This window comes from Barbus barbus (genome assembly GCF_936440315.1).
Source record: "Barbus barbus genome assembly, chromosome: 11".
Lineage (NCBI taxonomy): Eukaryota > Metazoa > Chordata > Actinopteri > Cypriniformes > Cyprinidae > Barbus > Barbus barbus.
Window position 1 is genome coordinate 26,237,406 of NC_136739.1, and position 24,390 is coordinate 26,261,795.

At 37.9% G+C, this 24,390-nt stretch overlaps 1 protein-coding gene across 1 annotated transcript in view; it reads left to right on the top strand.

The window, feature by feature from the left end:
- Positions 1-24,008, top strand: part of LOC306877443 (striated muscle preferentially expressed protein kinase-like) — a gene marked incomplete at both ends in the record, with an annotated part of 83,886 nt that extends 59,878 nt beyond the window's left edge. The window contains 26 exon segments of the mRNA XM_079429213.1: positions 28-234; positions 329-452; positions 1,606-1,778; positions 1,866-1,978; positions 3,013-3,181; positions 5,453-5,552; positions 7,339-7,539; positions 8,334-8,391; positions 8,602-8,679; positions 8,786-8,958; positions 9,071-9,097; positions 9,274-9,426; positions 9,558-9,600; positions 9,762-9,830; positions 9,913-12,541; positions 12,622-12,771; positions 12,971-13,087; positions 13,629-13,796; positions 14,866-14,988; positions 15,280-15,444; positions 18,782-19,565; positions 20,708-20,947; positions 21,641-21,864; positions 22,066-22,141; positions 22,390-22,539; positions 23,762-24,008. Of these exon segments, the coding sequence (XP_079285339.1) occupies positions 28-234; positions 329-452; positions 1,606-1,778; positions 1,866-1,978; positions 3,013-3,181; positions 5,453-5,552; positions 7,339-7,539; positions 8,334-8,391; positions 8,602-8,679; positions 8,786-8,958; positions 9,071-9,097; positions 9,274-9,426; positions 9,558-9,600; positions 9,762-9,830; positions 9,913-12,541; positions 12,622-12,771; positions 12,971-13,087; positions 13,629-13,796; positions 14,866-14,988; positions 15,280-15,444; positions 18,782-19,565; positions 20,708-20,947; positions 21,641-21,864; positions 22,066-22,141; positions 22,390-22,539; positions 23,762-24,008 (6,761 nt within the window).
- Positions 24,009-24,390: the final 382 nt, after the last annotated feature.

Genomic DNA, 24,390 nt, shown 5'->3' on the forward strand with positions numbered 1-24,390 from the left:
CAAAAAGATTTTTATTTATATTTCCAGATCCTAGCTCCCTGATGTATGCTGTTCAGCAGCAAGCACTAGGGTCGATCCAGTGGACCATCATCGCCTCTTGCCTGAAACAGACCACCTATACCATTACCAATCTGTCTAAAGGTGTCCGCTACGCCTTCAGGGTGCTATCAATCACCAGCAAGGCCTTTAGCAAGCCATCGCCTGCCACCGAGCCAGTGCAGCTGCTAGATAGAGGTATGCCTCAGCAGACAAGGACAGCCACAGTCAGACAGGTCAATGAGATGCATGAGTTATTGCAAGAGACTGGCTTTTATCTCTCCGTCTGCAGGTCCGTACCTCCAGGAGGCTCCTGTCATCATTGACAAGCCGGACATTGTGTATATGGTGGAGAAGCAGCCCTTAAGCATCATAGTCACTCTCAACCACGTCAATGCATCAGTCACATGGAAGAGGTATTTTGCATTTTGATAGCATTGAATCATTTTGGAATGGCTACGTATTTGCTATGCTTGATAATTATTCATAACTTATGAAACTGTTGATACAATACTTAAAGGGATAAATTGCTTAAATTATAATACTCTCATCATTTACTCATTCTCATGTTGTTTCTTCTGTCTAACACAGATGTTCAACAGATTGTCTGAGCTGCTCTTTTATATACTATAAAAGTGGTTAGGAATACATACTTGCAAGCTTTAAGATAAAAAAGCACCGTAATATTTGTATATGATTATTAAATAAAAGTCCTTTCAAGTCTTGATACAAAGGATTGCTACTTTTTTGCATATAGACATTCAGTGCAATTGTTCCTGTGTTAATAATTGTTTGTAGCTATGATTAATACAGCACTCTATTAATATTCCTCAAAAGCTATTAATATTCATATTTTTTCAGATGTTTATTTGAAGAGTGAAGTGACTGGCATTTCTGGAAATGCATTTTGATTGTATTAAATCAATTACAGATCATATGCTTTTTTCTTATGCCTAATAATTATTCAAAATTTAAATAAAAATGCTCAAAATTGAAAATTTGGTCATCATTTACTCATTTACACCTCTTCTTCTTGTTTATTAAATCTAATACAAAATGAGATATTTATAAGAATGTCCGAGCTGCTTTTGTGATCTTTACTGCTTTTTTTACACACATGAAAAATGGGAGTTTATAATTGCAAGCCAAAAAATACAATTATTGTTGTGCATATGACTTGTTTGCATTGCTGTAAGTCTTCTGTATTCATACAATAGCTTTGTGTCTTGAACAGAAAAAAATAAGTCATTGTTTCATGCCTTCTATCCTTTTCAAATCATGATTCCCAGGATAACTTTGATTAGACGTGCAGTGCAAGTTTTTCCTATGCTCATAATTCTTTGTTGCTATCATTTAAGACAGCACTGTATTAGTATTCCTCAAATATTTTTGTTAGGGTTTGTTCAGAATGCCTAAACAGTTTTCTCAGGTACTTCTATTTGCTTACTGAATTCTGTCTTTTGTTTCTTGCATCTATTAAATTATAGTCATATAACCTAAAATATTAAAACCATCCTTTTGCTTTTGAAAGGACATGAAGGTAGTTGAGCAAAATTTGTATATTTTCAGAGGGGCAGTGACATTGTCTAACAGACCGGGTCTGTTTGAGTTGAGCATGCCTGATGATGACCAGCATACGCTGAAGCTGTGCAAGGTAAAGAGCAGTGATGTTGGTCAGCTCACGTGCATCGCCAGCAACAAGTATGGCAGCGACACCTGCACCCTAACCCTGGAAATGGCAGGTATGTTGCTGTGTACAGAATACAAACTGTATGTGTTTCTGTTATTATTGCACATAATCTGAGTTTCATTGATTTCTCTGTCTCTAGTGGCGCCAACTTTTGAGACCATCATGGAAGACCTGGATGTGAATGTAGGCGAGACTCCTCGTTTTGCAGTGGTGGTTGAAGGAAAGCCTGTCCCAGACATCCTCTGGTATAAGGTGTGTGTTTTTGTTGTAGTGCATGTACTATTTAGAAAATAGTTTTCGAGGATTTATATTCTATTAAATAGGGTTCTCTTTTAAGAAATCAACATTTTTTTCTTTTTTTTTTGATTAATTTATTTAATTTTTTATTATTTTGTTTAGTTATACTTCCAAACCCAACACCCAGTCACACACACACACACACACACACACACACACTCATACTCACACAAACCATGTTGGCTGTCATGTATGTTTTGTTGACCCTGGTTACTCTGTATCTGACTTGTCACCTGTAAATAGCATGTTTGTTTGCATAATAAAAAAATAAAAAAAAAAGAAAAGAAAAGAAATCAACATTTGTGGCAGTGAAAACCTATAATACTCAACAAACTTGCAGCTTGCGAACTGGGAATATAAATAGTAGTAAAAACAAATAGCTCATTTAATTTGAAAAATGGATTTGGAAAAAATAAATAAATGTTTTTGACCCAATAAAACAATTTACATTATAAATAATAAACATCGTAAGTACAACATTTAAATTTTTTTAGAAATATGAAAATACATTTAAAAATGTTCCAGAGGGCAACTAGGAGCGCTTGTGCTTTAGATTTGTTTTTAAAAACCCCAATTCTTTGAAGCCAAAAATTCTTGCTGTTTCACCATAAGCCTTTCCTGACACTCATGCTGAGGTAGATGTTTGTTGTTTTCATATCAGTTACAGTCACTGAGGGTTCATCTCTTTTCTATTTCCCATGTACACCTGACAATCCATGTCAGCCCCTTTTCCACCTGCTGATCTCTCACTAACTCTGCTTGCCTGATATTTCCTTGAGCCATATCCCTGAGAGCATTATCACATTCTGTAAATCATGCTAATTTATGCTTTGAATGGTACTGTTGGATATTCCATCTCCTGCCTCAAGGCTTTGCCTTCTATTTAATTCATCACTACCCTGTTCACCTCAAACCCACACACAAAAGCATTTTAAATTCAAATCACAACAGTTGGATGGGCCACTCAGTTGTGTTTCTCTGATTTTCAGGGAGACACCCTGCTGTCCGAAAGCAGCCATTTCACATTTGTGTACGATGACAATGAATGTTCTCTAGTGGTACTGAACACTCAAGCCGATGACTCAGGAGTTTACACCTGTACTGCTAAGAATCTGGCCGGCTCTGTGTCCTGCAAGGCTGAGCTGACTGTCCACATCGGTAAGCACTTTCACTTTAATGAAGGAGGTTGTGTTTCTAAGCATGTTGACTCACCACCACCTTACTGCAACCTCGTGTCCAAACCAGGTGAGATGGAATAAAGTGATAAATCCAGCACTGTCATGGGGCCAAAGATAACATTTTGTTTGGGGGATTCCCTTGTCCTTCTCCAGTTCCAATGAGGTTCTGAATTATGAGAATATTATTGATTTCCTTAAAGCTGCAGTTTGTAAGTTTTGCCTCTTTGTCGCCATCTCTGTTTGAAAACCTGGATTTGCAGCTTTTTGCGTAATTATCTTCCATGTGTGGGGTTGAGAGTCGGCACGCCTCCAGCGGCGATGAATCTTTGAAGAGTATGTGTGGCAGTCAGTTACCGCACCGGTGTGGATATTTACTGTACTTCGCAATCACAGGTTCTAGCCTATGTCTTGGAATATCAGAATCAGAATCAGAATCAGAATGAGCTTTATTGGCCAAGTATGTTTACACATACAAGGAATTTGTTGTAGTGACAGAAGCTCCACAGTGCAACAGAAAGACAGTAACAGGACAGGACACAGGTAATAAAACAAAATAACAAGAAATAGCCAATAACCAATGTACAAAGCAGCAAAAAAATAAAAAATACACAATATATAATATATTATATAGGCGACTATGTATGTACAGGTCAAGTATGTGCAAATTAGAAATGAGAAAAATAAAAATAAAATAAGTGAGTGTGGTGAATGGATAATGATTTATAATAATATAATAATATAATTTTTTTTTTCACGTTTTATGTTGCTGCCTCATTATGTTAAACCGCTTTAAATTACTTTTTTTTTTTTTTTTTCCAGATCAATCTACACTCCATACACCATATTGACAAAGCAAAAACAGAATTGTCACAACCTCGTAAATTTATTAAAAATAAAAAAATGAAAACTGAAAGTACATTGCATAAGTATTCATACCTTTAACTAAATATTTAGCTGAAGCACCTTTACAGTCTCAAATCTTTTTTGTTTGATGTGACAAGCTTTTCTCATTCTTCTCCTCACCTCTTCACCTCTCAAGGTCTGTCAGGTTGGATGGGAGCAGATGCACATTTACAGGTTTCTCCAGAAATATTTGACTGGGTTTAATCCCAGGCTGTGGTTGGGCCACTCAAGTACATTCACAGAGTTGCCTGTAAGCCACTCTTGCTGTGTGTGTGTTTAGGTTCATTGTCCTGTTGGAAGGTAAACCTTCTGCCCAGTCTGAGGTTCTGAATGCTCTGGACTGGGTTTTCATTAAGGCTATCTCAATATTTTGGTGCATTGAGCTTTTCTTCTACTCTGATGAGTCCCTCAGTCCCTGCTGCTGAAAAACAGCCCCACAGCATGAGGCTGCTACCAGCACACTTTACTTTTGGGATGATACTCTGCAGGTGATGAGCAGAGCTGGTTCCCATCAAACACGATGCTTAGAATTGAGGTTCATCAGACCAGAGAATCTTGTTTCTCAGAGTCTGAGGGTCCTTTAGGTGCTTTTCTGCTAATTCCAAGTGTGTTTTCATGTGTCTTCACTGAGGAGAGGATTGAGTTTGCCCAAACCGCCATAAAGCCCAGATCGGTGGAGTGTTGCAGTGATGTTTGTCCTTCTGTAAGTTTCTCCATCAATTGCTCAGTTTGGCCAAGAGGCCAGCTCTAGGAAGAATCCTGGTTGTTTCAAACTTCTTATATTAAGGGTAACAGAGACTACATGCATTTGTGAGCCTTCAATGAAGCAGAATTATTTTCTGAACTCTGTTCTTTGCTCTGATATGCATTATCAGCTATTAGACCTTTTATTAAGATGTGTGCCTTTCCAAATCATACCCATTCAATTGAATTTGCCACACCTACAAGCAATATGAATGCTCCTGAGCTAAATTTAAATTGACCCAGATAAGGGTATGAATACTTATGCAATGGAATCATTTAAGTTTTTTATTTTTATATAAATTTGCAAAGATGTTGAAAACCTGTTTTTTGCTTTACCATTATGGTGTATGGAGTGTAGATTGATGTGGGAAAAAAAGTAATTTAAAGCAGTTTAACATAAGGCAGCAACATAAAAAATTACGGGGTATGAATACTTTCGCAAGGCGCTGTATATTAAAATGGTAGTGAATGTGTGTGTGTGAAATGTTTCAGAAAAAGAAGTGAAAATAAGTTTATTAAACCCATAGTGCACGTGTAGCCAAACAAAACTTGCCAATTCATTGGACTGGCTTTTATAAATTAACTTTGTAATTTCTGTATCTAGCTAAAGAGTACAAAGACGACCCCATGGAGGATGAGGCGTCCATCTTAAGAAAGATGCGGAGGCTCACTGATTACTATGATGTGCACAAGGAAATTGGAAGGTGAGTCATCCGCCCGGAGCCTCACTTGGACATGCACCATTTATCTCTAATGATTTCCTCTGTCGGCCTAGAAACTCAAAAAGCCGACTCCGTCAGCTCTCGCTGATGACAGATCTCAGGTCTTCTGACTCATCACACACATCTAAGGTTTAATAAAGCATCACCTGAAGAAAGGGTTGGCACATTATTGAAAATACGCTTTTGGTAGGGAAGTATGCAATTTCAAGCTCCACAATCAAAGAATGATTCAGCCACTTCAGAAGAGGCCACAAGACCCTTGAAATTTCTCAGGTTGGAAAAAATGGGATCTCTGTGCCTCATACAGACTTCTTAATAAGGTTTGCACAGCTTCTGTATTGATTAACTACCCAGTTTAAAGCAATATGTTTAGTAATATGGACATAAACAGAACATTAGTACTTTCATATTCTGGGATTTACTTATCTTCCACAGCAATGTCTTTAAATTATCTTTATTTGGGGTTTTCATATGCAAATATTTATTTAAATTAATTCAACAATATATTATGCAATTAAATCAACACCTCCAGTCAATATGCTCATCATACTCCTTAAACCATGTCAGTTTTGAACCAGGTCAGATTAGCATCAATGCGACTTTGGTTTAATAGTTAAAGACAGTCAAAGCCACATTTTAAAGGGAGGGTTATTTGTTTGACACAATGGTACACTGAGCGCTCGACTGGGCGGAGAGGAGTGCAGCCATTGTGGCACTGTATCTCTGCTCTGCATGCTGTCGCTCTCTCTGTGCTTTAATTATAATCTTTATGGCCGACTGCCACCATTCTATTAAGACCTGAACCCGCTGCAAACAGACACATGCTACAGCTCTACACAGCTCTTTTCCAAAACCTAGCGAGCTGTCTGCTCTAAAAGGATGCTAAGGCATCATAGGTGCAATCTTTGATACCTTGTATCTTTTGGCAACATTTTGACCGCAGATGATGAACAAAAAATATTTATTATAAATATGCATTTCATTCATTACTAAAAATATGTTTAGAAAAAAATGTTCACAAATTAGTATTTTACACAATATTTGTCTGTATGTACTCTAACGTTTAAAAAATTGGGGTCTTTAAGATTTTTGGTTGCACTTTATTTTACAGTCCTGTTCCTCATGTTCATATTATGTACTTATTAATGTTATAACAATAACTAGGTACTAACCCTGAACCTACCCCTAAACCTAACCCTACCCCATTTAGTTACCTTATATTACCAGTACTTTCTTAGGTAAGTACACTTTAAGTGCAACTAGATTTTTTTAATATTTTGCTCACCAATGCTCACCAAGGCTGAAATTATTTGATCAAAATACAGTAAAAACAGTAATATTGTGACATACAATTACAGTTTATACATCTCTTTTCAATTTTAATATATTTTATAATGGAATTTAAATCTGTGATGGCAAAGCTGAATTTTCAGTAGCCATTACTCCAATCTTCAGTGTCACATGACCATTCAGAAATGTTCTATTATGCTGATTTGGTGCTCAAGAACGTTTTTATTGTTATCAGTGTTGGAAAGTTGTGCTACTTACTGGTAATATTTTTATGTAAACCGTGATACATTTCTGTCACTGTTGATCAGTTTGACCTTGCTGAATCTCTCTCTCTCTGTCAATGAATACATAAAATAAAATAAAAAATACTGACCCCCAAACTTTTGAATGGTAGTGTAAGTATTTTTATGCGTTCACATTTTTTCCCCAAACAAATGTTCTATTTTCTATGATTTGATTACAAATTTTCTTTCCTTAGAGGGGCGTTCTCATATGTGAAACGAGTGATGCAGAAAGCGGGAAAGATTGAATATGCAGCCAAGTTCATTTCTGCTCGGGCTAAACGAAAGGCCTCCGCTCTGAGAGAGCTGAACATCCTGTCTCATCTAGACCATGAGAGGATCCTCTACTTTCACGATGCCTTCGAGAAGAAGAATGCTGTTATCATCATTACAGAGCTGTATCCTTTAACATCTCTGAGAGCTTTAAGGATCGCCGGCCATAAAAGCAATAAGTTTAATTAAATGAAGTTTTATTTTGAATAAGTCATGATGTTTCAAAGTTTGTCATGATGTACTATCATTTTGTAGTTCATTGTGAGTCAGACGTACAGATGAATAGTGCCCTTCTGCGCTGAGAGTTGCTACAGATGCTTGTGTAATCTATACCCTATATATTCACAGCTGCTTTAGTCATCTGTCTTAGAATCTTTCCGGTGTGTATTGCTTCAGTCCATCTGTGCTTTGACTGTCACAAATAGTGTCCTTCCTTCAGGGCAAAGTCTCCTGGGAAGACACACAGAGAAAGGACGTCTTACATAAAACATGCATTTAAATTGATATAATCACACAGTGGAGTCTAAAAGTCTGGAATCCAAATCAAATTTGAGCAGAAAGTTTTAGGCTTTTGAAAAATTGAAAACACACAAAAGTGTGTGAAATGAATATGAAATATTGAGGTCCTGCACTATTTCTAGACTGCAAAAGAAAAACAAACCAAATACTAAGACATGTTAATTTTTCAGTTCAACACTGAACTTAAAACTGTTATGATTATAATTAGCATTTTTTTTTAAACAAAATGGTTTGTAAAATAGATGCATTTTCACTTGTGAACTCAGATTTTTGGACCCCACTGTATAACTATCTCACATCCAGTCTGGCACAATCACACTTCCTCTCACACGCTGTAGTGATGATGAGTTGATCACAAGCTTTGCCCCACCGCTGTGATTGTCCTTGACAATGTGTAAAGATGCCATGAGGAGCTTCTCGAAAGACTTACAAAGAAATCAACAGTAATGGAGTCAGAGGTGGGTGAACTAGTTTGATCTTTCGAAGTGACCAGACAAGTTTCAAATGTTTGAGCAGACTATTGTCACATTTGGTTTTGTCATGGGCCATTTCTCTTGCATCTTCTATTTATCGAGAGGAAAAATAATGCATTCTTTTCAGAATTTCTGTAGGGACAGGACTAGCAAAAGTGACCTGTTTCCTTAAACTGTCTGAATTGTTTGCTGCAGATCCGATTCAGTGTGAGACAGCTATTGGAGGGTATTAGCTATCTTCATCAGCATGACATACTTCATCTAGACATAAAGGTAAATGTTATGTAATTTGCTTACCATTACCATTTACTTCCATAAGTAAGCAATAATCACGGTAAGGAAACAATGTGTTGACTAGACTCCTCTTTTTTCCGCTCAGCCTGATAATATCCTCATGGCAGACCTTAGTAGTGATCAGATCCGCATATGTGATTTTGGAAATGCTGTAACGTTCACGCCTGATGAGGCACAGTACTGCAAATATGGCACTCCAGAATTTGTCGCCCCAGAGATTGTTAACCAGACACCCGTCTCCAAGGCAACGGACATCTGGTAACGCACCTGGTCCCTCCATCACAAAACAGCTCTTGAACAAATATATATGCAGCCTCTAAAGTATCATGAATACATTAGTGCCTCACAATTCAACTTTTTTTTCTTGCAGGCCTGTTGGAGTTCTAACATACTTATGGTAGGATTATTTCAATTGTGTCTATTAGAATAAAAATATTTATATAATTTTACATTATATTATGTTAGAGATTAGTGTTATGCAATTGTATATTATAAAAATATGTTTACCTAGAATATTCATCACTTATACCAGTATCTGCAGTTAGACTTCAACAAACAAACTCTATTTTGCAGTCTCACTGGAGTTTCTCCTTTTGCTGGAGAAAACGACCGCAGTTCTGTTCTCAACATCAGGAACTATAATGTAGCTTTTGAAGAAAGCATGTTTACCGACCTCTGCCATGAAGCTAAGGGATTCATCATTAAACTGCTGGTGGCTGATAGATTGTAAGTGGAATCTACAGTGCTTATCTGCAGCACCACACTCCTGTTGATAATTTATTGTCGAGAAAATTATTTCTACTGCTAAGAGCGCTTTGTGTTAACTGGCAATTTGTTTAATGTTGTTTTATCTGCAGGAGACCCGATGCTAATGAATGTCTTCGGCACCCCTGGTTCAAGGTAACGACGAAGAGTAAAGACATGCTCCTGTGGCTATCCAAATATGTTTTTTAAATTAATACAACATCAAGTTAATTTAAGTTTTAAACATTTTAGATCAAAGTATTTAATGGAATAAGTTATTTACCGTGATTGTTAAAATACATATTTCATTCTTTTAGACCCTGAATAAGGGTAAGAGCATCAGCACAGAGTCCCTCAAAAAGTTTATGTCCAGAAGAAAATGGCAGGTAAGATAATGTTAGCGACTTTTGTTCAGTGCTTAAAACATTATAGTATGTCATTGTAACAATGCTCACATATCTATTTTAGCGTTCTCTTATCAGCTATAAATCTAAGATGGTGATGAGGTCTATACCCGAGTTACTGGATGACTCCTCCAGCCACATTTCCATTGCTGTTCCACAACATCTTAAACAAGGCTCTCCACCACCTTCATCATCTTCAGATTCGGATGAAGACATTGATGAGCTGCCTTTTATCCCAATGCCCATAAATATGGAATTCTCAGGTTCTAGAATGTCACTGACTGAAATTGTAGGGGATGATGAAATGACAGGTAGACCGAATGGAAATGCTGAGAGGCCTGCTTCAAGCCATCAGAAGTCAGAGCCCATGGAAGTGGAGATGTCAGAGAAAGAGGGTGGAGATGCATCTGCTAAGGGTAGAGCCAGGAAGAGGTCAACACAAGATGATGAAAAAGGCTCATCTGATGAAGAGCCAGCAGAATTGGCCAAAAGAGCAGAACACGCAAAGAGACCAATGCGCAGAGGTTCAAGCATGGAGTCAGATGAGCCAGAGGGAGCACGTCGCAGAGGAGAGTTACGAAGAGGGAGCTCGGCTGACAGTGCCCTACAGCTCCACATCAAACCAGAGGAGGGCACAGAAGAAAGCTCTACCGATGGAAGTAGAATTCTACAGAAGTCAGTATCTATGGAGCTTCCAAGGAGAAGCCCAAGTCCAGGAGTTGCAAAGCTGAGCCAGGAAGACTATGCCCTTAAATTGGAACTAATGAGGCAGAGACTTCTCAGGGGTGGCTCTGTAGACAACAAGATGAGTGGATTACGAGGCCCATTGCTGGAGACATTAGGTATGGGGGATGAGAAGCGCTATGTGCGGGGGTCTCGCCTTGGTAACCCTCCACTTGTTAGAGCGGCATCCAGCGAGTCTCCTAGAGATGACATCCCAAAGACCAAGATACTCCGCAAGAGTGCTTCCTTTAGCCAAGGTGATTCAGAGCCCATGCCCCTGCACCGACGGATGGGAGCACCTCTAGAGATCCCACTGGCACAAATAGAAGAGAGACGACTGCAGGAAGCTGTATCAATGTCTGCTCTCACAGAGCCAGTCAAGGATTCTCGTCCCATCACCCCAAAAATTCATACGCCAGAACCAGAGAGACGTGAGGAAGAGAAAATTGAAGAAAAAGAGTCAGCGGTCTACAAGGACAATAAATCCGAAGAAGTCATTGTTGTGCCAAAAACTAATGCAGATGAATCCAGAAGTGTTGATCAGAAATCTTGGGAGACTGATGTACAAGAGAAGGACCAGAGCAAGTTAGAGAAGCCCAGTGAAAAGTCTCAAAAAGTGGATGAAATTAAGCTGAAGACCCACATAGTAGAGGAAACAATTGAGGAAGAGGAAGAAAGAGAGGATCAAGAACCAGAGAAAGAAGTGGAAACTCCTGCTCCAGAGATTGAGGTTAAAGAAGTTGAGGAAGATGTAAAGGCATCACCAAAGTCTCCAGAGTTCCCCATTACCACCAGCTCAATCATGGTGACCCCAACAGCTGCCCCAGCTCCCAGCCCCCAGAGTGTCGTCTCAACCTATGTGACTCCATCACTCCCTGCACGTACAGTGCTCCCAGATGGTAGAGTGTCTGCATATGCTAGTATCATGCAGACCATCATGGTACCATCGGTCCAAACATCTAACCAGCCTAATCCTGTTCCTGTGCCTACACCTACACCAACACTAACAACCAGCCCACCATCTGTTCCAGTCTATGCATCCATTTCCAGACACATCTCTGAACCAACCCTTTTGTCAACTTCTTCATCCAAACCAGACCTTCACCAAACCACTGAACATCCTGCAGTCTTTTCTCGGGTTGCTTCAACAGAACATCCTCCTAAAGAGCCAAGTCCTCCTAAGACTCCCACTCGTGCCTCCCCTAAGCGAGAGCCGTCTCCTGGAAGCAACCTTCAGGACCTTGCATCTGAGGAGGTCTTTGAAGCTCGCTTCAAGAAGCGTGAGTCCTCTCTAACTCGTAGTCTTAAACGCTTCTCATTCCAGAAGACTGAAGAAAAGCTTTCCACTGTTGCTCCAGAAACTGCAGAAGAAATGTATCGCCCACGGCCAATTGGTGCACCTTTAGAATTTGTACCAAGAAGGATGGAGGAGAAGTCCAAGTCAGTTCAGGATCTTCGTGAGGCGGAGAAGGACCCTGGTTTCATGAGGAGACTCTCAATGCGCTTGAAAAGAACCCCATCAGTAGAGAGGCAGGAGGAGAAGCTCAAAGAACAGGAAGCTTCAGCACCCAGGCGTCGTCTGTCCTGGGCACTGGGACGGAGGGGATCCCAAGAAAAGAAAGAGATTGAGATGGTGAGGTTGGATGGAGGTCCTGAGCCTCCCCCAGAGCCTGAGTCCAAAGCACCCTCTGAGTCACCTATTCTTGCCATGCGCAAGAAGATCGGCAGTACCATGGCAAGCCTATCCACAAGGATTAGGAGCCACTCTGAGGACAGGAAAGATGATAATGAAAGCAAGATGGAGAAGAGGACACCTATATTCACAAAACTGCGTCGTTCCACCTCAGAGGGTGGCAGTCTGAAGAGGATGGGTGTCCCACAGAATCAACTGGCTGCCCAATCAGGGAAAGGGACCTCATCAGAATCACTCGATTCCATGTCAAGCATCCAATCAGAATCAACCGTTAAAAGTACGCCAATTTTTTTTTTGGTTAATGCTCTTAATTTGATCATTCCTTCTTGTTGTTAAAAGGCTGTCATTTTTTTTCAGCTGCAGAAATTGAGCACAGATCACGATGGGACCGCTGGGGGTTGACGAGGGGAAAAAGAGACAAGACGGCTTCCCAACCAGACATCCCAGCTTCCATTGCCAGGGAGAATGGCTCTCTCCGCTCTCGCCAGTACACACGTCTAACATCTGGTATTGCATATCTCATTTTATGCATTTCACAGTAACTTGTGCACAAAAGGAGACTTTGATTACATCCGGTCTTGTTATAAAGATTTACATGTATCATCAATAAATCAATTATGCATATGGACTTGCTTTGGCACAGCTGTGGGAGATAAATTATAGTGCCTGTCTCACTAATCTTTTCACTGATTCTCTCAACAATTAGACTTCCCTCCAGTGTTCCATATCAAACTAAGGGACCATGTTCTCTTGGAGGGAGATCCCGTCACTCTCAGCTGCCTCCCTGCTGGCAGTCCTCACCCACGCATCTCATGGATGAAAGGTCTGATACAAATTGTAATATAAGCTTCTATGGGACTACAGATAATTTAATCTGACCTAAATTGAGTGCAATATCCTTAACTGAATATACTGAATATAAAATAACTTTGCAATAATTGTAAGTGTATTATCTCAGTGCAGTAGAGATTTTGTTCCCTATATTGGCTTCATGTTGTATCAGTAGAAATGAGTTCTTTCACATTATACCATCTCAGCCAATATGAAGTACTTTGAGAGTTTAAAAAAATGATTAAACGCATATATTTCTTGGTATATTGTTCTTTAAAAGTATCTGTGCTGCACTAAAGCATAAATTCTGGATGCATTAATAGCAATTGTACTGACACAAGCAAACCTATTTATTTTTTGGCTATATATAGAAGGATCTCTTTTCACCTCAAAGTAAATGTCACCTCAAAGTAACAACACCAAAGTCAAAGTCTAAAATGTCAACATTAACATTAGAGCACACCAGGTTGTGGATTTGAAAAAATTAAATTCCCAACTAATATTTTTGCTTTTTTAACTTTGTGCATTCTCAGATAAGAAGCCACTTGAGATTGACCCAAGGATGAACATGATATCCTGCCCTGACGGGAGACAGCTGCTGATGATTATGAAGACCACCAAGAAGGATGCAGGGCTTTATGAATGTGTGGCTTTAAACGCACTGGCCTCTGTCACCAGCTCATGCGTTGTGTCCCTTGCTCGTAAGTTTGAGACAAGGATAATCAGAAAGAAAGCTAATGAGGAAGTAAAAGTCTGGCTGATTAGGAAGGAGAATGGACTGAATAAATGAGAAATAGATTGAGAAAACAAAATGGAAGTAAAATTTAGACTTTGAAGACTTTTTAGATATTTTCAACAGCCATTAAATATTGGGGAAATACTGGGGAAAGTTAACGTATAAATTGCAGCAGTTCATAATAGATCGTTTCATGAACAAGAATGATCATCAATACACTAGTCAAACTCAAACTTGCTGACAATTTCTGACGTGGTTGTGCATCTGATTTTAGGCATCACTTCTCTCAAACTTGATGTGTCACTGAAAATGAATGAAATCTCTCTTTGAAAATGATTGTGATCTAGTTTTGTTGCAGAGAAGAGCTGTCAGTGCTTTAAGGAGAAAATAAGAGAAGTGCTACAATGCAGTGATCAGAATTTCTCAGAAAAGTAAAGACTAGAACAGAGATCAAAGTGGGACACAGTAAAAGAACAGTTCAATTTATTTTTTAAGAGTTAGTGGATAACTCATCACAGCAAGACTCAGGAAGGAGCTCTTTTAGCCTTGAGAACAGAAATGCCATTGGCTTTCTAACATCGTGAGCAGGCTAATGCACTGCTTATTGTTGTGCAAAGCTATTTTCTCCTAGAACAGCAGGCCATAAATTATTCACTCCTTTTTGTGGTTCACAAAGCTGATTAATATGGAAAGGTGCAGAGGTGCGAATATTATGTAGTTGCCCTACCTAAGACGGTTTTGTTTTGTTTTTTTCTTTCTTTCTTTCTTTCTTTCTTTCTTTCTTTCTTTCTTTCTTTCTTTCTTTCTTTCTTTCTTTCTTTCTTTCTTTCTTTCTTCATGCATCATGTATTTAAAATAGATTTTTTTGTAAATTTCTTAAATTTCTTTAATGTCTCTTTTGATGTTTAATATGTGATTGCTAAATAAATAAAGTATTAAATAACATTTATTTACCACAATCTTTTGAACGGCTTTTCAAAAGACATATCAACCAAGAGAATTTCTAATAGTAAACACTAAATATTATTTTGTAGGTCTGCCTAATAGTCCTGGGACTCCTGAGGTGCCTCAGAAGTATAAAAACACTGCTCTGGTGGTATGGAGACCCTCAGACACCACGGCACCATGCACCTACTCTCTGGAGAGGAAGACAGAGGGTTAGTAGACAGCATTCATCATTTATCTTACTTTGACTGAATTTAAAGTGAGATTCAGAAAGTGTATTGTTGAAAAGATTGTCATCTGCGTTCCAATTTGATTTTAAAAGCAAAAATGGAATGTTTTACAATGGTCTTGATTTTCCTAAATCGCCTATATTTTCTTACTATATTTTACCTACTATAGGAAAGACAGTTATCATTTTTTCAGCTCTACTGCCCTCTCTTGAAAAGGATGGGTGTTGCAACCAATTCTTATTCTTTAAATGTAACAATGTAAAATTTTCCTAGGTGAGACTAACTGGCTGATAGTAGCCACAGGTGTGGCTGACTGTTACTACAATGTCATGGACCTTCCAACTGGTGCCGCATACAGGTTCAGAGTGGCCTGTGTGAACAAGGCTGGCCAGGGACCTTACAGCAATCTGTCTGAAAAAATCATCCTGGACTCAACAGGTGCACAAATGTTTTTTTTTTTACCTACATCAGTGGTTTATGCTGTCGGCAGCCAATAATTTACTAAACAAAGTAAATTTGTTATAAAAAAGTAAAGTTTATTTTAGCTGCAGGTGTACCCATATTTAATGCATTTTTGGGTCATTTCTTTTGCCTTTTTTATATTCTTTGAAGGCAAATGGCGTGTCACAAAAACTACCAAATGACAGTGAATTTGATTCAAAATACAGTATTATATAATATGAATATATTTAATATAATAATATAATATAATAAAGTTACAAAAATTTGGAGTCAGTTTAGTTTTTTTATTAATATTAATACTTTTAAATTAAATTGATCAAAAGTGACAGTAAAAACAGCATATTAGAATTATTTCTGAAGGATCATGTGACACTGAAGACTGGAGTAGCGGCTGCTTAAAATTCAGCTTTTCTATCACAGTAATTACATTTTAAAATGTATTAAAATAGAAAATTGTGTAGCACTTTATTTTAAGGTGTCCTAGTTACACGTTACATGTACTTAATATTATAATAACAATGAATTACCCTAATAAATTAACCCTAAGCCAAACCCTAATCTTAACCCTAACCATATAGTAAGTGCATGCAGTCAATTAATATTACTCTATACTTACATGCATAATTACACTGTAACAAGGACACCTTAAAATAAAGTGTAACTGAAAATTGTTATGTTAAATGATAATATTTCATAATATTGCTGTTTTTACTGTATTTTTGATCAAATAAATGCCACCTTGGCAAGCATATGATACCTCATTCAAAACGTTAGTACCCACTTCAAACTTTAAAGGTGCCATAGAATGCATTGATACAGTATTTTAAATTGTTCTCTGATATCTACACAGAAGGTATGTGGCTTAGGTAAGGGCAAAAAATCTCCAGAAACGATTTTACATGTCCATTTACAACCCTAGGATTTCTCCCTAGAATGAAACGGTCTGTTATTGGCTTATTTGGCAGGGTCATGAATAATAATGAGCTCTGCTCTGATTAGCTGTTTCACAGTACGGCTCATCAGCAAGAAGGAAGCACAGGGAGGAAAATATATATTTAAATACTTTCTCTCGCAGTTATATCGTCGGGTAATTATACTGTATTATAAAACGCGGGCATCAGGGAGCCGTTATTAATATGCGAGGCATTGAAACTGCTTTTGAACGATCCATCGATCGCGTTATAGTTTCACTTTTAAGAGACGCGATCACACAAACTATGTTTACATTATGGAGCAACAGTACTTACCACACATTTCACAAGATCAGATGCTTGTCAGTGGTGCTCAGGATCTGTAAGTCATTCGCCATCATCCTCATCTCTCCTTACTGAGAGTGAAATCGTATGTACTGTAACAGGCTACCACTAGCAAGGAGCTAACCATGTCCCTTTAGTGGCTCGCGTTATTTGCTTTCTGTGCCTTTCTGAATACAGACACCAACCCATCCCTGCACTTCACACCCCCTGCACGGCCTGGAACATAACATTTATTTTGTTATTTTCGCTGTTGTCCGCGCTTGTTTATTTACAATACCTGCAGAGCTTCTGATGGTTCGGCCGGCTTAGAACAAGGGCGGGTTTATGCAAATGTTGGGGGCGTAGTGATCCCGACTGTTGTGTCACAGTCGGTGTTATGTTCTGATTCGCCTGTTTTTCAGTGGTCTTTTTTAATCACGAGATTTACATATGAAGGAGAAAACTATGGTGTTTGAGGCTCACTGTATGTCATTTCCATGTACAGAACTGTTATTATTTAAATATGCCAGGGTAAAGACAGTTTTTCATTCTATGGCACCTTTAAAGTTTATTTATTTATATACGGATTTCCGTCAGTTGCCGGGTTCCACCTGTTCTTAATGTCTTAAATTCACTTTTCATAATTTTAAGGCCGTAAATAGGCTTACATTTCTCAAATAATGTAATAAATGTCTTAATTTTAGCTTGAATAGGTCTTAAATTAAGAAAAGACGAGGTGTATTCAGCCTGCTGAGGGGGATGTGATCAAAGCCTGGAGTGGAGCGAAAGCACGTTCCTCTCTCCACTCGAAGCGCTCTGTAATCACTCCGCTCTAGGTCCACTCAGGGTTTTCCATTCCCGCTCACAGAAAAACTTTGTCGCGATAAGGAGAGTGACAGCTTTTAATAATTATTAAGGGAGTTTTCAAATGTGATATTGATTTAATACATCAGGTCAATAAACAAGTACTGAATGATTTTGCTCTATATCAGGGGTCATCAAACTTGATCCTGGAGGGCCGGTGTCCTGCAGAGTTTAGCTCCAAATTGCCTTAACACACCTGCCTGGAAGTTTCAAGTATACCTAGTAAGACCTTGATTAGCTGGTTCAGATGTGTTTGATTAGGGTTGGAGCTAAACTCTGCAGGACACCGGCCCTCCAGGACCGAACTTGGTGACCCCTGCTCTATATCATCAACGAAAATAGTTCCAAAAAAAGTAACAGCTGAGCTGCTGCGCATCTCTAAAAGTAAACACAGCGGTGTTTCATTGATAAATGAAAGTGAACAAATCTAGTGAGTCAGTGATTCATGATTACCCATTCATAAAGACAGTCACTTGCTTCATTCCTGAATGAATCAGCCGTTCGAACTAATTAATTGAATGAATGATTCAGTGATACAATCAGTGACTTGCCGCCACCTGCTGGCAGTTTGTTTCATTTTTAGCGTATAATATCAGTTATTTAAATCATTTAATATTTCTGTATTCAATGTCCACATGAATCTATGAATTTAATTGCACTCATGCCACCTCTGAGCCTCATTAAATGTTTGAAAATGTACCTACAAGCCACTTTTTTGTTCTTCTGTGCCACCTCTGTAGTACAAATTAATTTTTTATTAATACTAATTTCATATGATTGGTAACTTATTTGTCTTATTCTACTTCTTATTATATTGTTTTAAATAGAAATTTAAAATTTATATTTTTGAATTTGATAGATGAAAATGATGCCATTGCAAAGGTAAAAAGAAAATACCCCTGTAAGTCACTTTAAGGAGTCAGATGTCACCTCGTATTAGAAAGAAATTTTTTTTATCACATTTTTTGATTATTGATCAGAAGGTACTCCTAAATGTTTTTTAAATTAGGAGGACAAGCTCTCCTAATTACATGAAGAAAAACACTGCTCTTAAACTGGGTATGAGACAGGTATGGCTGTGGAATGGGGTTTGGCCGAGGAAAAAATTTGTCAAAATAATTATTTTTGCTTTAACCCCTGTAAACAGTAGTGTAATTATAATTTTGAATGGAACTTATGCATCTTCTTTTTCAAATTCAAAGTCTTTTCAACAGCTCCCCAAAAGTCCAGTGGAACAGTTGTTGTCAAAACGCTTTCATCAGCTCCGGCTCCTGCGCCTTCAGTGGTAACGTCTACCATGACTCTACCTGCAATGAAGCCTGCTGCCATTAAACAGGCTGCAGCATCACCGGCGACTACAGCGCCCTCTACAGTCCATCCGGTAAAGCCTGTGTCTCCTCCTGCTGCACCTGCATCGGCTACGACACCTTCCCCTGCCGCCCTTCCCCAGAGTCATCGTACTGTGCCTGATATCCGAACTCCATCCCCTAGTGCTCCTACCCCAGCTAAAGCTAAGACTACTCTCAATATCACTATGGCCAAACCCTTCCCAGCATCCCCTGCTGCTCATCCTCCTCCTGCCAAACCCTCACCACCCGTCGTTCTACCCAAACCTCAGACCCCTGTGAATGCGGTCTCCCCTCCATCTCAAACTCCTCCGGTGTCCCCGCCCCCTCTGGTCTCCCCTCCGCCTGCTATTGGCAAGCCTATCTCCTCAGTGCCCATGTATGTCCCGACCACCACCACAGCACATGTGACCCCAGTCACCCCAAACATGCCTTCTCCTGCCCTGTCACCACCGGTGGTGTTAGTTACCAGTCTGAGTCCCATAGGGGAGGGTACTTGCACACCCAATCGTATGACTCCAAGTGGAAGAGCCACTCCTTCTGGACGCATCACTCCTACAGGGCGCAGGACCCCTATAGGAAAACCTGGAGACTCGACCCTAAGGCAGGGAGTCCCACAGAAACCGTACACATTCATGGATGAGAAAGCAAGGTAAAGTGCAGTGACTGATCTTTTTTGTAGTACCTTATAGCAGTGTCACAATATAAAATATTTATGGCTGTTTATCAAATCAACATCAAATAATAAAATCAAAACAACACCAAATACAAAAGAATCTGTAAGTAATCCATATGATATTATAACATGATAAACACTATACTAGAACAATACCATTTTTAAATAATTCGCTAATATCATAATGTAAATCAGCTTTTAATGCAATTACTTTTCCAAGTTGTTGAGTGTTTTATTTTGTTAAATGTTTTCATGATGCATATTTATTAGTTTTTTGATTGTTTTTTTTTATTAATTATAGTTGTATATTAATATTATTATTTTATTATTTTAATATTTGTGTTTACTTATTTTATTTTACTTTGTTTATTTTTACATTATTTATTTGATATTTTATTTTATTTATTTGTTGTTTTATTTTATTGTGTTTTCATGATGCCTATGAATTTATTTCATTTATTTGTTTGTTTTTTATTATTATTTTTTTTTTTTTTTTTTTTTTTTTTAGGCATGCATATTTTATTTTATTATTTTTTCATTGTATTTTTATAGTTGTATTTATTTTCATTTATTTTTGTTTGTTTTGTTTGTTTGTTTATTTATTGTTCTGTTACTTTTATTCATTTTTATTTTATTTTATTTGCAGAAATGCATATTTTATTTGATTATTTCTATAGTTGTATATTAATATTATTATTTTAATATTTGTGTTTATTTATTAGTTTGCTAATTTTTTACTTCATTTATTTGTACATAATTGTTTTTTTTTTTGTTTTTTTTTATTATTATTATTATTATTTTTAGCAGTGGCTTTAAGCAAGATAAGACCAACCAAAGGGTGGAAAACACTTAGTTAGTAGTTAACAACTACTTTTATACAGTGGCCTTTGGCCTTAAAAATACACTGTATTGTACACTTAAGTTGCATTTAAAAATGTATTAATGTTTTTGGGCTTTAGTACAGAATATCAAGTGATATTTATTTATTTAAGGAAATATCAATATTTTTTAAGCAAATAAAATAGCACAAATATTTTTTTCTTCATTATTATAAGACAAATAAATTGATAATACTGAACTTGACAGCCATTGATCCCCTTGTATTTTCTTCACCACAGAGGTCGTTTTGGTGTGATCAGAGAGTGTCGGGAAAACGCCACCGGTAACCTGTACATGGCCAAGATTGTGCCGTATGAGCCTGAGAGCAAGCAGGCCGTGTTACAGGAGTACGACATACTGAAGTCCCTCCACCACGAGAAGGTCATGACTCTGCATGAGGCCTACGTCACCCCACGCTACCTAGTGCTCATCTCTGAGTGCTGCTCAGGGAAAGAGCTGCTCTATAGTCTGATTGACAGGTCAGAGACTGCTGAGTACTTGTCTATGCCTTTAAATCGTCGCTTCTCAATCCTTCCCTGACACTGCTTTGCATTGTACAACACAAACACTTGACTTGAATGTGGCTGCAGTATGGGGTATTTGTATGGTGATTGTGAACGGAGATATAAGAAGTATTGAAAAGTTATACTTGATTTAAACTATAGGAACTGTGTCAGAATTGTAATCAAGCCAAAAACATAGTTAAGTTAAAATAAAATATTTTTTATTTGACTTTACTTAAAGGAATAGTTCACCCAAAAATGACTCACCCTCAAGTTGTTACACAAGTTATTCAAAACCTGTATGAATTTCTTTCTTCTGCTTAACACAAAGGAGGATATTTTGAAGAATGTTTAACCAAACAGTTTCTGGTCCCCATTGACTTCCATAGTAGTCCATAATACATTTTTCCATACTATGGAAGTCAATGGGGACCATTTTACCCACGTTCTTCAAAATATCTTCTTTTGTATGAGTAAATAATGACAGAAATTAGATTTTTGGGTGAACTATCCCTTTAGAAATAAAAGACATCAAAAAAACAATTTTTTAGTAAATGATAATGAAACATCATTTTTAAATATTATTTTAAGTTTCTCAGCATGACGTTTTTGAAATATACCTCTTGTTGTGATGATGTTCTTACATGTATAATTTATCTCGCTTTCTAGGTTCCGATACTCAGAGGACGACGTGGTGGCGTATATCGTACAGATACTTCAGGGTCTGGAGTACCTGCACAGCCGGAGAATCCTGCATCTAGATATCAAACCAGACAATATCATTGTCACTTACATGAATGTTGTTAAGATTATTGATTTTGGTACTGCACAGACCTTCAATCCACTGTTCCTGAAGCAGTTCTCCCCACCCGTTGGAACACTGGATTATATGTGTAAGACATATTGAAACATGAAATATATTGTTTCATATAAATCCCAGAGCTTTTTAGTTAAAACGTTGTATTTTATTTCTTTGTGAGATATTCCTATGGTATACCATTCCCTCTCTTTTAATATTTTAGTTATGTATTTATTATAAGTAATTGCACATTTCTTCACACTAATGTGTTTTAATCTCTGCTGATTACTGGAAGCTCCTGAGATGTTGAAAGGAGATGTGGTGGGTCCACCGGCTGATATCTGGAGCATTGGCATATTGACTTATATCATGTGAGTGTTGTCTACTGCAGCTCTGTCTTTGAAAGGAAATGGGGTCTGTTTTGATTTCACGTTGACTCTTAAATGTCCAGTTTTCTATTTTATGTCAGTGGAAGCATTTGTGTGTTGTCTCTTGCGCTTGTCTTCGCATTCCAGAAGCTCTCTGGAGCTTGTGAGCTGTCAGTGGCTGTGATTATGTTTGACATGAACGCTATTCTAGTATGTAACTCAAAGCTTTTGTCATGCCGTACACCATTCAGGCTCAGCGGGAGACTGCCGTTTACAGAGAATGACCCTGCTGAGACAGAGGCCAGAATTCAGGCAGCCAAGTTTGACCTCAGTAAGCTCTACCAAAATGTGTCCCAAAGTGCCTCTCTGTTCCTCAAGAAAATCCTGTGCAGCTACCCTTGGTGAGTAAAACAGTGCTTTGAGAAATATTCATCTGGGCTACATGGGTAAATCTTAAGAAACCTGTCAAGACTATGTCTGGGTCACATTTAATCTGAAATCAAAAGGAAGACATTTTATTTTGTGAAGTGGAAAGAAGCTTTTTTAGGACAATTAAATTTGATTTGTATTATGTGAATTTATATTTATCACAATTAAACACATTTTCCTTCACAGTTCTAATAAACATAATTAAAACAAATCATTATAGTAATGCACAAAAATATGTATTATTTAAATGTTAAATTATTTATGTGCCATAGTAGAGTTGGTCTGACGTTTTATACTGATTTTAATAATAATAAAAAACAATTATAACAGTGAGTGTAAATCTAATCACCTTTGACAATCATGATCATTTTAATTAATATTATACATATATAATGTATATATATGCATTATAGTAGTGTTTTATTATTTCATACTCATTTTAATTAAAAAACAAACAAACAAAACATTATCACCATGTTTTTAATGGAAAAATTTGGAAAAATAACATATAACTGCAGGTGAGGATCTAATTGGAATTAGACTGTATTGATCTTCTTTTGTATGAGTTTATGATGACAGAAATTTCATTTTTTGGTGAACTACCCCTTTAGAAATAAAAATTAATTAATTAAAATCTTTATATATATATGAGTGACTGTATTTCATATACAGAAATCAAGAAGACAGCGATCTAATCCATCACTTGACACAAAATATGTCATGTCTATGTATGTATGCATGTATGAATCTGTTTAATTTCAGTCATTTTTCTTTATCTTGAGTTGAGTTTGTATGGACTATGTTGGATTGGAGTTTTGTTATATCTGCTCCTCTGGATTTGATTATCATTTTTTAATGGAAGAATAAATCATCCAGTTTTGCCCACAACTGGCCTCCACCACATATACATGTTGTATAAATATATTTCATTCATTCAGAAAAATACTGAATGAAATGAGATATTATGTTACAACTGTAATTAGGATCTCATTAGAATCACCATCGCCATTGATAATTATGGTAATTTCTAAATGACAAGTTTTTTATTATTATAATTATGTTTTAAAATGTATTATTCATTATAATTATTCTGCATGGTGTAATGCTTGTGGCACCTTTTACATTGTAGTCATGTAGCATTCAGTATGGGCTGGATCTGAACTGACTCATGTATTTCTGCATGATGTGTTTCAGGGCCCGTCCTACAATTAAGGACTGCTTTAACAACTCCTGGCTGCAGGATGCTTATCTAATGAGACTGCGCAGACAGACTCTTACGTTTACCACCACACGCCTCAAGGAGTTCCTGGAGCAGCAGCAGCAGGTCAGGGCCGAGGTGGCAACAAAGCACAAAGTCCTTCTACGTTCCTACCAGAGCACCCCACAAACCCCATCCACCCCCTTAACACCCGGCACCCATGCAGCACCCATCTCTCAGTGAGCTCCAGCACAGGACGTCCTCCAGAGAGATGAGAGACGGCTCCGGGGTTCTCCAGGATAAAGGACAGAGAGAGACACAGCCTCAGGACATCCCAGCCCCTCTAAGCTGCCCTCGGTGGGCCGGGGGCCGGTTAACGTGTGGTGTGTGTTAGCAGATCAAGCACAGGATCTTTTGGCCTCGACAACTAGGATCAGTTCTGAGACGAGAAACACACACAAACACACACACACACAACCTCTCGTCCAAAAGCATAATGGATTTCAGTGCATTTACCTCCGTTAGCCAGCATGCACAGTGCAGTTGTGTTTTTGTCCAGGAAGATGTCCTTACTTTAAGCTCTCCCATCCAACACTTTTTTTCTTATGACTTTTTGACAAACCTA